The 12492-nt window shown below is 45.7% G+C and overlaps 1 protein-coding gene across 1 annotated transcript; it reads right to left on the bottom strand.

Moving 5' to 3' along the window:
- Positions 1-3478: 3478 nt before the first annotated feature.
- FZD2 (frizzled class receptor 2) lies at positions 3479-7022 on the bottom strand. The gene has a single exon (XM_001374982.4). The coding sequence runs from the start codon at positions 6690-6692 to the stop codon at positions 4977-4979; it is 1716 nt and encodes a 571-aa protein (XP_001375019.1). The 5' UTR covers positions 6693-7022; the 3' UTR covers positions 3479-4976.
- Between the last annotated feature and the right edge of the window lie 5470 nt (positions 7023-12492).

The following is a 12492-nucleotide window of genomic DNA, read 5'->3' as shown; positions in this document are numbered from 1 at the left end:
AAACCTATGGACCCTTTCTCAGAATAATGCCTGTAAATGCACAAAATTAAATGCCAAAGGGAACCAATGACATAGAAGCAAAGGTGTAACTTTTTTCCTAACAAAATTCATGAAGCCCCTGAAATCTAACCCCTTCCTTTGAGGGGGTGGGGGATTCTCACTTCCTCCAAAAGAGGTATATCCTGTACAATGTCGTTTGCCTGACATATATTTTCCCCCTTCCTGTTAGAGACTATAGGTTAATGAGTGGTTCCCCCCTTCTCCTCCCTAGATATTTCTAGGGGATCGATAGACTTTAGGTGAAGAACCCCTTCCATGAGGAACCCAGAAACTCCTAATCCCACCCATTCTCAGGGCCTATTACCATTCCCAATTCCTTCTACAGTGAAAATTACTAAAATTGTCTCACTTTCAGATTCCAAGTGACCATGTGTATAAATTTGTTGCCTCAGTAAAAGGTGCAGATGGGCAGGGCGGAAATAGCATTTTTAAGGTTTGCAAAGTGCTTTACAAATATTTTATTTAATCCTCACTACCATCCTGGGAGGTGGGCACTATTAGGATCCCCATTTTACAGATAAGGAAACTGAGACAGATGGAGTTGAAGTGATTGGACCAACTTGTAAATGTTGAAGGATTTGATTTCAGCTGTCTCTGATCCCAAGTTTCAGTCTATCTACAGCCATTCCTAGCTGCCTATGGGGGGGGGGGGGGATTTAGGTCACTCCTGGGTTCCTCAAACTTCTTGACCCACATAGCTGAATTGACTTTCCTCAGTCCTTTCAATTGTAGATTACCTGGGTGACCTGACCCAGGACTCTTTCTTATTAGGAATATCAGAAAGGAGGGTGATTTTAAAGAATATAGACATAGATTTCTTTTTTTTTTGTTTGTTTAAACCCTTACCTTTGGTTTTGGAGTCAATACTGTGTATTGGCTCCAAGGCAGAAGATCGGTAAGGGCTAGGCAATGGGGGTTAAGTGACTTGCCCAGGGTCACACAGCTGGGAAGTGTCTGAGGACAGATTTGAACCTAGGACCTCCCATCTCTAGGCCTGGCTCTCAATCCACTGAGCTACACAGCTGCCCCCAGAAATAGATTTCTTAGAAAAGTAAGCTACCCAACAGTGAGATCACCCTATAGACCTAAGTAAGATGGTTTTTCAAAGGCTTATATCACTATACCCACTCTCAATTTTCAAAAGAGATACCCAGTGCAATTCCAGGAGATGGAACATGGGGTTATTGAGTGTTTCCCTTATTCCCCCTCCCCAGACATTTCCAGGGCCTCAACTCAGGTGAAGGAAGTGACCTGCTTTTTGCTGGGATTCTTGGAATAACCCAGGAGCTCAGTGGCTTTGGGTTCTGGTTGAGCCTGCTCCCTCCCAGGATTCACACAGAAGAGTTTTGTCTTAGAAAACTGAAATGGCTTTTTCTGGCACTGACTCTTACAGGAGCCTCTAAAGGGGAAACTTTTTTTGGTAAACTAATGGAAAAGTTTTCAGAACAGTGGGGTGGTCAAAGGAGGAGAATGGTAGCGGTGTAGGAGGTGATCAAATGAAAGGAAGGATGGAATCAATAGGAGCCTAGCTAAACTCTGGGAGGCAAAGGACAGGCCTTTTTGTTCTTGGCATAGTGGGGGTTGGATCCTGGACCCTTCCTCAGCAGTATGGGCCAGGCTTATTTAGGAGAGTGATCAGCATGGCCTTGCAGGTGAGAGTATCCATGTTAATGCCAGCCCTTTCACCAAGCCATGGACCTTATTCTTACAGAGAGGGATGTGGAGAGGGACTGTAACTAACTCATTGACAATATGGAAAAAGATTCCCTTCTCTGGGGGATTTGGAGTCTCCATTGCCACCTTTCATTTTAGTCTTTCTATTAGGAAAAGCAGGAGTGAGATAAGATCTAAGTGAATTTTTTCTTATATCACACCTTAGAGCAAGTTCAGTTTTTATCTTTTCTTTTACACATTTACCCCATGATTCTCCATCTGCTTCATTTTAACCCCCAAAGTGACCTTCTGACTATTTTTTTTTCAAGTTAAAGGGATAGGGAGGCTTCTAGGACATTCTACTTAAGGCCAGTGTCTTCCCTGAGAAAAGTAAGGGGAATGGTTACCCCAAAAAAGAAAAAGATAAAAATTAATTCTCCCTCTCATTTGTCATCAAACTCTCTTTCCTTTAAAATTTCCCCACGTTCTCAGTTTTCTCTCCTTTTCAGGGGGCTGTTATATTGTGCTTTGAGGGGAGAATTCAGCCTTCAAAATAACCTCACTCCATCACTCCTAAAACAGACAAAGGGGGAGATGAAGGGAAACAGGATGGAATTGTCTCCAAAGGAGGACATGGTTACACATGTGCATATAACACATGTTATATATAACACATTATACACATATTAAAATGTACATACACATATATGTCAAAGCCTCAGCATGTTTCAATCTAACCATTTCTCAAATCAACAAAAGAATTCTATTTACCCTTCCCCTCTACCCTCTTCCAATAAGATCCCAGCCAGTGAAAAAAAAAATCAAATCAGATCCAAGGGGTTTTTCCATCATTTGAGGGGTCAATATAAGGGCTAACAATTTGTTTCCTGATGATTCTGTCTGCATTCCTTTTAAACCTAGAAAACACAAGTTCCAGGCCCTTCCAAATCCCTAAATTTTAGGAGCCTTGGGTCTGGGCTCCAATAGCCCTTGATTATTCAGTGAAAGTTCTTTGTAACCCACAACCTGGGACTTTAGGTTTGTAGTTTTTAAAAATTTTCCTTCTCCTTCATTATTCCAAAAGATGCATATTTTGGGCTTCAATTAATAGCAAACAATTTCTAGCCCACTTTGAGCCCTCTCCCATCCAGAAGCACCTTTAAACAAATCCCTGTAAGGATTTTAGCTCTATGGTCCTGGCTTACCCCATTCCAAAAAGGGAACCCTAAAAGAGTAGGGTGAGGAGGGACTAAGGGGCTATTTTTCTTTTCCCCATCTAAACAGAAAGCCTATAAAGGCTCCAGATTCATTATCTACCCATCACCCCTTCTCCTATATTGCTAAGGGTGGGAGGGGGAGGAGGTGTGGTTTGGTTAAACCAATAAAGTGTTACAGCCCAGTTAAATACAATTAAAGGGCTAGATCTCTCAAAGATAATTAAATACACTTTATTATTATTATTAGCATTTAATTTGCACAATTGAAACACCAAGATAGTGAAAAAAGGAAGTTAAGCCCCATACCTGACATATCCCTCCCCCTTCACTTCATTAAAAAAAACCCAGTTTGGACCAGTCTTCAGTGACAATTCTCTTAAATCCAAGTCCCTGCCCCCACCAACTCCAGAAATCAATGCTGTTGAATGAAACTGTAACAGTAAAATAGTCCCAAGTAGCCAGGGAAGAGAAGGGTTAGAGAAAGATAAAAGAACCGGGGATTTTTCTATACGCAACAAACATAAAAAAGATACTTTTATACACCACTCTTCAAGCTGGTGACTTTTTAAGTCTCAAATTTTATTTCAGGGGGAAAAAAGATAAGACACATCTGCTATAAACATTCTATGTATTTTGGAATATAGAATGTCATGTAAACACCTTGGTTCAGCCCCACACCCCACCTTCACAATCAATACCCACCTTTTCTTCTGGTCAAGTTTGAAAAGAAACTTGAAAGAAAACCAGTCTTTTGTTAGGAAGGAGAACTCTCATATCTCACCAGCCCCTCCTCACCTCTAATGCACTTTTATTGGTTCTCAAGCAGGCACACACACATACATACTCCGAGTGACAGTCTGTACCAGCAGTTTGGGGGGTTCTGGTGGCGGGGGGGGGGGGGGGGGGGGGGGGAGGGGGATAAAGTTGGAGAGGGGCTGGTTGGGGGGGGGGGGAGGCAGGGAAGTGGTAAGGGGCAGTTTGCTGCTGTTAGTGCCCAGGGACCTCAAACTTTTTATCTGGGGACACTGGTTCAACCTATTATCTTGCCCCCCCCTCCCTCCCACCAATATTCATGGGCCACTGGCAGAAGGGGGAGGCCGGTAGAGTTTTGGCATACCCTTTTGTCTAAAAAAACCGACACTTCACAAAGCAGCTCTCCGCCAAATCCAAACTGGGGAGGGTGGGGGTGGGGGGTTGCGTAGTTCGTGAAAAACAAAGTTAAAAGGCAGAGAAATTCTTGCAATGGCTGGAAGAGAGGCTGGGGAGCCCTGGCTAGGCCATTCCATACTCTCAATCCAGTGATTCCCCCCACCTTTTTTTTTTCCACGTCTTCATCTTCTCTTGGTAGACTTCCAGAGGTGGGGGGAGATAGAGAGAGGGAGAGGGAGAGGGAGAAAGAAGGGGGGGAGTTGGGAGGGCAGCGGAAAACGAAGAAATAAAATATTCATCCAAGTCTTGTCCGTTAATACAGAACAGCTAGCTTCCACAGCTCCGGCGTCAGGAGAAAGGCTCACAAAATTTGGCTTTTACAAAAGTTCAACTGCAAGAAATTCCTCACAGCCAACAAAAACAGCATTCAGTCTCGGTGGCTCCTCCGACAGGCCCAGCCCTGCCAAATCACCAAAAACTTCGTACCTTTGGGGGAGAGGGAGGGTGTCAAAAAGGGGGTCACCTCACCCCCATCCCCACCCCCAATTACCCAGCCTTCGATGTCCCTCGCTGGTCTTTTTTTTTCTTTTTAAATAGAAAATATATAATTAAATTTACAAAGACTATTTACAATTTTAATTACAAACCTTGAGGGAGGGGTGCAAAGTTTTTTTTTGGGGGGGGGACGACCTAAAAACCCGAAAATGGTTTAGATTTATTTTTAAAAAAATAAAATGTGGGCCTTTCCCACCCCCGCCCCACTCGCACGCACTCCTTGGTCAGAAAGTCTCTCTTGTTCCCCCTGTTTTCACACTCCCCCAACAACAGTGGGACCGGAGAGAAGTGGAGGAGAGGGAGAGGAGCAGGGTGGAGGTGGGCGAGAGGTGCGTAATGTCCTCAGACTGTAGTTTCCCCGTGTCTGCTGTTAGTGAGCCGGGTGTAAAACTTCCTCCATGAATGGAGAGTCTTGCCAGACCAGATCCAGAACCCCGACGTGATGCCCACGATGAGGGTCATGAGGTATTTGATCATGTACACGGTGAAGTCGGGGGACATGCGCGGAGTGTACTGCAGTGGGCACGGGATGGCTAGACTCTTGCAGTGTTGGCTGACCCAAGAGCGTTCCCAATGCTCCCGAAACGCCTGCTCGTAGAAATAGCAGGCAATGACTATGGTGGCGGGCACGGTGTAGAGCACAGAGAAGACACCGATGCGCACCATGAGCCTCTCCAGCTTCTCCGTCTTGGTACCATCGTGTTTCATGATGGTGCGGATCCGGAAAAGGGACACAAAACCAGCTAGCAGGAAGGAGGTGCCGATGAACAGGTAAACGAAAAGGGGCGCCAGCACGAAGCCCCGCAGGGGGTCCAGGCTGTTGAGCCCCACAAAACAGACCCCACTCAGCAGGTCACCGTCGATCTGACCCATGGCCAGGATGGTGATGGTCTTTACGGCTGGCACAGCCCAGGCTGCCAGATGAAAGTACTGCGAGTTCGCCTCGATGGCTTCGTGGCCCCATTTCATGCCAGCCGCTAGGAACCAGGTGAGCGAGAGGATGACCCACCAGATAGAACTGGCCATACTGAAAAAATAGAGCATCATGAAGAGAATAGTGCAGCCTTCCTTCTTGGTGCCTTGCACCACTGTGCGGTAGCCGTCGTCAGAGAAGCGCTCGTTGCAAACCACCCGCTCTTGCAGCACGAAGCCCGCAATGTAGGCCACCGACACCATAGTGTAGCAGCCAGAGAGGAAGATGATGGGCCGCTCCGGGTACCGAAAGCGCTGCATGTCTACCAGGTAGGTAGTAACGGTGAAGAAAGTAGAGGCGCAGCAGAGCACAGACCAAGTGAGGATCCACAGGCGGGCAAAACGCGTCTCCTCCTGCGAAAAGAACATGGAACCGTCGGTGCGCGCTGGCTCACAGGGGGCGGCGCAGTCCCTCTCGCCCAAGAACTTGTAATTGAGGTAGGAGGGCACTTTGAGCACCCGCGGGCAGTGGAAGGGGTGCTCCAGAGTGGCATAACGCGGGGACCCTCCGCCAGCGGCGCCGCCGCCTCCACCGCCGCCGGGGCCTCCCGGGGTGCCCCCCCCTCCGGGCTGCAGCCCCGGGGGGGCGGTGGTGAGCAGAGCCGGCCCGCCGTCTTCGGAGTGGTTCTGGCCCACGCAGATCTGCTCCGCTCCGTGGCGGGGAAAATGTTCGCATCGGAGGCGCTCGGGCCACTGGAAGCCAAACTTATTCATGAGCGCCTCGCAGCCCTGGCGGGCGCGCTCACAGATGGAGCGGCACGGCGGGATGGCCTGCTCCAGGACCGTGCACACGGGCGCATACATGGAGCACAAGAAGAAGCGCAGCTCCGGGGAGCACTGCACTTTAACCAACGGGTAGAATTGGTGCACCTCAAGCCCGGCGTCCTCCTGGTTCGTGTGGCCCAGCAGGTTGGGCATGATGGTTTGGTTGTAGGCGATGTCTGTGCACAGCGGGATAGAGATGGGCTGGCAGAAGCCGTGGTCCGGGATGGAGATCCCCTTCTCCCCGTGGAACTGGGCCCGGCCAGCGGCGGGGAGCAGCAGCAGAGGCAGCAACAGTCGGGGTAGGGCGCTGGGGGGCCGCATGCTGGCCAACCCCCCCGCCTCCACTTTCGGTCACAGGTTCCCCCCCTCCCCTCGCCCCAAGATCTCTACAGCTCCCGTCGGCCTCCTCCTCTTCAAAACTTTTCTCTGTTGAAAAAGTTGGGGAGTAGGGGCGGGGGAGGGGGAGACGGTCCCAGCCTGCTTGCTCTCTCCGGCCAGACTGAGCCGCTGAAGCTGCTTAGCTAGGCTTCCTTTCCTCTCCACCACTCTCGACTATCCTCTCCTCTACACCAACCCCCCCTCTCAGTCCAGCGACTCCTTTGTGCCTACTCCAGCCCTCACCTCGGCCTCTCCGTACCCAATTAGTCGGTTTCAAGGAGGCCCCCTGCTTGCCGCCCCGCCCTCTCTTCGCCCCCCCTCCATGGAAGCCTTGAAACCGCCCCTGCGGGCTCTAAGCCCCTTCCCAAAATGTACTCTTGGCCAATCAGATTCAAACCCGGGGACCAGCCCCGAGGGCAGGATTGGTCAACCACAACATAATGAGATCAGAAACCAGATGCCAACAAAACTTTCCTCCCCCCCCAACCCTTTTGCTTTTTAAAGAGACAAGCTATTATTATATTTGGAGCTGTTGGCCTGGGCCGGGATCTCTCCGGAGACTCGGCGGCGAGACCCGAAGACAGACACACAGACACACAGGCAGACAAAAGCTGCAGAAATCTTGGGCCCAGATCGATTCCTTTTAGGGAAGATGAGACCCTGTCCAACCTATAGTTTCTGTCCCTTTAAATCCGCACCCCTAATTCCCAATTCCATTTAATCTTCCAGGCCCCTGAAACCCCCTGATTTTCCAGAACTTTTCAAATCATTTGAAAAAAAAGTTTTAAATTCTTTAAAAGTCTTAGAACTTTTGGTTTAATCTTGCAACTTTTTCTCTAAAAGCAAACAAACAAAAAAACCCTGGAATTTCTTTCCCTCGCCTTTTCAAGGAGCAAGACCCTACAGGAGTTTCATTATCTCACCCTAAATATAGATCTGTAGGCTTTTGTATCTCTACCCCCTAACAGTCCCCACACCCTCAAATAACCCTTCGAGAAATGGGAGCCTGTCTCTTTAAGAGGCTCTTAAAGGGGCCAGGGCTCAGGGGCATAATTGCCCCGTAGCTAGCACAAAGAAACCCATTATGGTTCTCTGTGTACCGAAGCTCCTTAAAGTGAGAAAACTCGGGAACTCTCGGGCTGGAAGGTGTAGGGTTCTTTCTGGGTGGGAGCGGAAAAGAGAGAGACCGGGGATGGGATGGGGGAGGTGAGGAAGGGGACTCCTTCCCCCTCTCTCCTCCCCCTCTTCCCAAGTGAATTTTAATTGTGCTAAGCAAAGTTTAGTTGCATTTACAAGAAGGTCTTAATCGAAGGTCAATTGGTTGGGGGGGGGGGGTGGAGAGGAATCTGGACTCTTGCAGAGGGAGGAGATGGGGAGTTTAGCTACGGGGGAATTTCCCTTCCCCTCTTCCGCCCCCCCTCCCATCTACTTTCCCCCCAATCAATGTTCAGGTACTTTCTCCTGGGAGATTCGGGCTTTGTTTAACCCCAAGTCTTTGGAAGCTTGGATGCATTAAAAAGGGCTGGGGAGGTGGGGGGGCACTGCCATCTCCTCACTCCCCTGGGGGCCTCTCACCTCTGGGCCCTCCAGCTGCGGTTCCCGCTGGCCGAAGAGAAGGGTTTTCTTTGATTTCTACTGCTTGGGTTTTTAATTTGAAGAGGTGGGGGGAGGGGGCCTTGGGGGAGAATGGGGCATTTGCATGTAAATCTCCCTTGGGGCCTGGAACTGGATGATGAATCAATTATTTCTATTGTCTCCCCCAAAGGGAAGGGGATTTTAAGAAAGAGAAGAAAGAAAATTGAGTTTAGAAAGCCCCTTTGCTCCGTGGTATAGGCTAAAAGCAAGCTCCCTTTGCCTGGTGTGTTGGTTCCTTCTCCGAGAAGAGAAGAGAAAGCCTTTTAAGACTATGTGCCCAGTTAGGTACAGGGGAGGCAATTCTAGCATCGTAGAAACTAATAAATATAATAACTTGAAAATTCTAAAGATTTTGGGGTTTTTTTTTACCCAAAGGTTGTTATGACCTGAAAGTATGTTCAGGCTCCTTCCCATGCTAGAAAGCAAGATTCCCCTAAATATCAAGCCCGATTGTCTTCTCTTCAATCCAGGATTGAGCTGCCACATCTGTTCTCTTCCCCTAAACACACACACACACACTTATCTCAACTTCCCTCACAGGCTTTCACTCTTAACCTTCTTTACTTTCAAACTCATTCCCCTACTTGAAAAACATTCTTTTTTTTTTTTTAAACTTATCTACATCTAGTCTGAACCCTTTTAGCTCCTTACCCCTTACCTTCATCCTCCTTTTTCCTCTGACATCCTCTTTGTCACCCCACTCACCCCCACTCCAAATGTGTCTGAGTATTTATAATACTAACAGGTTTTTTTTTCTTTTTTAACATAGCAATATTTTCTTTTTTCCATGACCACTTGTGGGTCCTGGAAATAATCAAATTTCTCCTAGAGAACTATTTTCCAGTTGAGAGTATCTTTTCCAGATTCATCATGGACACCTACTTTCTAGTTCAGACACAAAGAAGAAAGAAGCTAAAACTGGGGCTTCTTTCCAGTTTTATAAGATTTAGAGCTGGGGACAAGGAGGCAGCTCAGTGGCTCAGTGGATTGAGAACCAGGTGGAGAGATGGAAGGTCCCCAGATTAAATCCAGCCCAGACACTTCCTGGCTGTGTGACCCTGGACAAGTCACTTAACCCCCATGGCCTAGCCTTTACCACTCTCCTGCCTTGGAACCAATACACACTATTGATTTTAAGATGGAACTTAAGGGTTTTTATAAAAAATTTAATTTAATTTTAAAAAGATTAGAGCTAGAAGTGATCTTAAGAAGCATATAATGGTCCCAAACTGACACCTTTTCTCAGTCTCCATTCCTCTCTGATACACTTGGCACTGTGTCATTACTCTGTCCTGGCTCTGTTCTGTGTGGCTATATGGTATCTTTGTCTCAATCATCATCAGAACTTCAGGCAAACTTGACTACTGTTTGGGGCTACCTTCTCTCTGTTCTTTCTCTAGGTAATTTTATCAGTTTCAGGGGTTCAACTATCAGCTGTAGGCAAGTGACTCCTCAATCTGTATTTGTGGTCCTATTCTTTCTCCCAAATTCCATTCCTGAATGACCAACTGCCTAATGGATTTTTCCAACTGGATATCCTAGAAACCTCAACTTAAACATATTTTTAAAAATTCGGTCATTATCTTTCCCCCCAAACCCACCCTTCTCCTAATGTATAGGTAGAATTCTCTCCCCAAGGATTGTCCAGCTCATCTTACCCAGCATCCCATTTGCATGCTTATGCTGTGAATGAATTGGGGGGAGGGGGGGTGGAGGATAAAAATTTTGGTGTGGCACCACCCTCTCTCTCTGTTTCCCAGAATTTGTCTGGGGAGCTTGGGTGAGAGCCAGGCAGTGGTCAGTTAGGTTAGATTAGGCTTCAACCTGCTTTCTCTATCTTTAGTGATTATTAATAAAACTCTATGGAAAATAAGAACCTAGAATTACTGTTTTTGACATTAATTTAAATTTTACACTAACTTCTCCATTTCTCTTGAGGGTACCATCTTTCATTCTTCCAGTCATCCAGGGTCATAGCCTTGGAGGCATCACCTTAGACAAGGCTTGAGATAATCTCCTCTTACCTGGTCTATTACAGTAACTTCCTCAGGTTTTTTTCCTTTTGGATCCGACCTCCATCCCAAGACCAAAGTGATGTTTCTAAAGCATAAATTTGATCAAAATGCTTCAATTGTTCCCTAAGGCCTCCAGGATAAAAGACAAATTCCTCTGTTTGACTTTTTAACATCTGACTCCATCCTAGCTTCTTCAATTCAATTCAGCAAACCTTAAAAGCACTTCCTATGAGTCCATGAATGTGATAGGTGCTGGGGAACACAGGCAGTAAGCGGCAGGACTGGGATTTGGATGCAGGTCTTCTAATTTCATATCTATCCTTCTTTCCATGCTTGTTGGGGACATTAAGAGTTCTTTTTGTAATGGCAAAGGATTGGAAATTGAAGAGATGTCTATCAGCTGGTAAATGGATGAACAAATTGTGGTACATATTGGTGATGGAATACTATTGTGCTACAAGAAAGGATAAACAAAATTATTTCAGAAAAAGCTGAAAAGATCTGTAGGAACTGATGCAGAATGAAATTAGCAGAACCAGGAGAACATCATACACAGAAACAACAAGATCATATGCTGATCAGTGTGAACACTTGGTTACTCTCAGCAATATTATGTAGGACAGGGGAGGGAAAGAAAGGGAATCGTGTAAACATGGAAAAATATTTTTTAAAAAATTTTAATTTTAAAAATGGGTTATATTTCAATCAATAGTATTGGAGTTCATTCAGAATGGGGAAAGAACATTCCAAACTGACGGAAGGCAGATGTAAAGAAAGCACATCAAAAGAACCGTAGTTTAGTTTGTGGAGGGGAATAGTATGAGATAAGGTTGTAAAGATGTTGTTAAAGGAGGGGGAAGAGAAACTGAAAATGCTAGAAATGGAGTTTTAACTTGTTCTCTTACAATGGTACAGTTTGTTTTTTTCAAGTACAAAGCACAATTACCCTCATATCTCATCTGATCTTACAACAGTCCTCAGGTAGTAAGACAGGTATCCTTATTTCTTTAAAAACCCTTCCTGTCTTTTCTAAGACAGAAGGGTATCAAGGGCTAGGCAATTGGGATTAAGTGATCTGTCCAGGATGCATCTGAGACCACATTGGAACCCAGGTTTTCCCAACTCCAGGTCTATTGTTCTATCCTGTATCACTATTTTTTAATCTTTAGAAAATGTTATTTTTTGATCAGAATTTAGATATACACACAAAAAAAAGCATTCCTATACACAGAGCAAAAATAAATAAATAAATAAATAAAAGGATTGTCAATAAAACAGAGACTCTTCATTCACATCCCTTACTTTAAAAAAAAAAAAGCATTAAATTTAGGATTACTTTCAAAGTTGTCCAGCTTGTTTGTTCTTCCTTCTGAATTTCCTTCTGTTCTCTTCTGTGTTTTAAAAAGATCTCAATGGCCTTCTTTTTTCAGCATCACCAATGCTAACCTCTGTCCTTCCTTCCATTAACCAAGAGAATGAATGGAGAAAAAAAAATCTTTAGCTAATAAATATAGTAAAAATAAAATGAATCCACACAATAGACAGGTCTAAAAATAAGCCTATCTCCAGAGGACCTATGGTGAAATCTCTTACCCCTCTCCTGACAGAGATGCTAGACACAAGGTCTACCTTAGACCAGGTACTTAACTTGTCTGACTTTAGTTTCCTCATCTAGCAACAAAGGCATCGTAAATAGTAATAATAATAACATTTACATAGCACTATGAGGTTTGCAAAATGCTTTACAAATATCTCATATTTTCCTCACAACATCCTAGGGAAGTAAGTGCTATGATAATCTTCATTTTACATTTTTCACAAGAGGAAACTGAGGCAGATGGAGATGGAGTGATTTACCCAGGTTCACAGAGTTACTAAGTCTCTGAGACAGAATTTGAACTCGGGCTTTTATGAGGCTCAATTTCTTTTCCAGACCCTTCTTTCCATCTTAGAATCAAAATTGTGTATTGGTTCCAAGGCAGAAGAGTGGTAAAAGCTGGGCAATTGGGGCTAAGTGACTTGCCTGAGGTCACCTAGCTAGAAAGTGTCTAAGGCCAGATTTGAACCCAACTCCTCCAGACTCCAGGCCTGGC

Source organism: Monodelphis domestica, chromosome 2 (assembly GCF_027887165.1).
Source record: "Monodelphis domestica isolate mMonDom1 chromosome 2, mMonDom1.pri, whole genome shotgun sequence".
NCBI lineage: Eukaryota > Metazoa > Chordata > Mammalia > Didelphimorphia > Didelphidae > Monodelphis > Monodelphis domestica.
Note: the sequence above shows the minus strand (reverse complement) of the source record. Positions and strands in the feature narration are given on the sequence as shown.

What these genes read in the sequence shown, in the direction of transcription:
- FZD2 (XM_001374982.4), bottom strand. Translation starts at nt 6,692, where the DNA reads ATGCGGCCCCCCAGCGCCCTACCCCGACTGTTGCTGCCTCTGCTGCTG.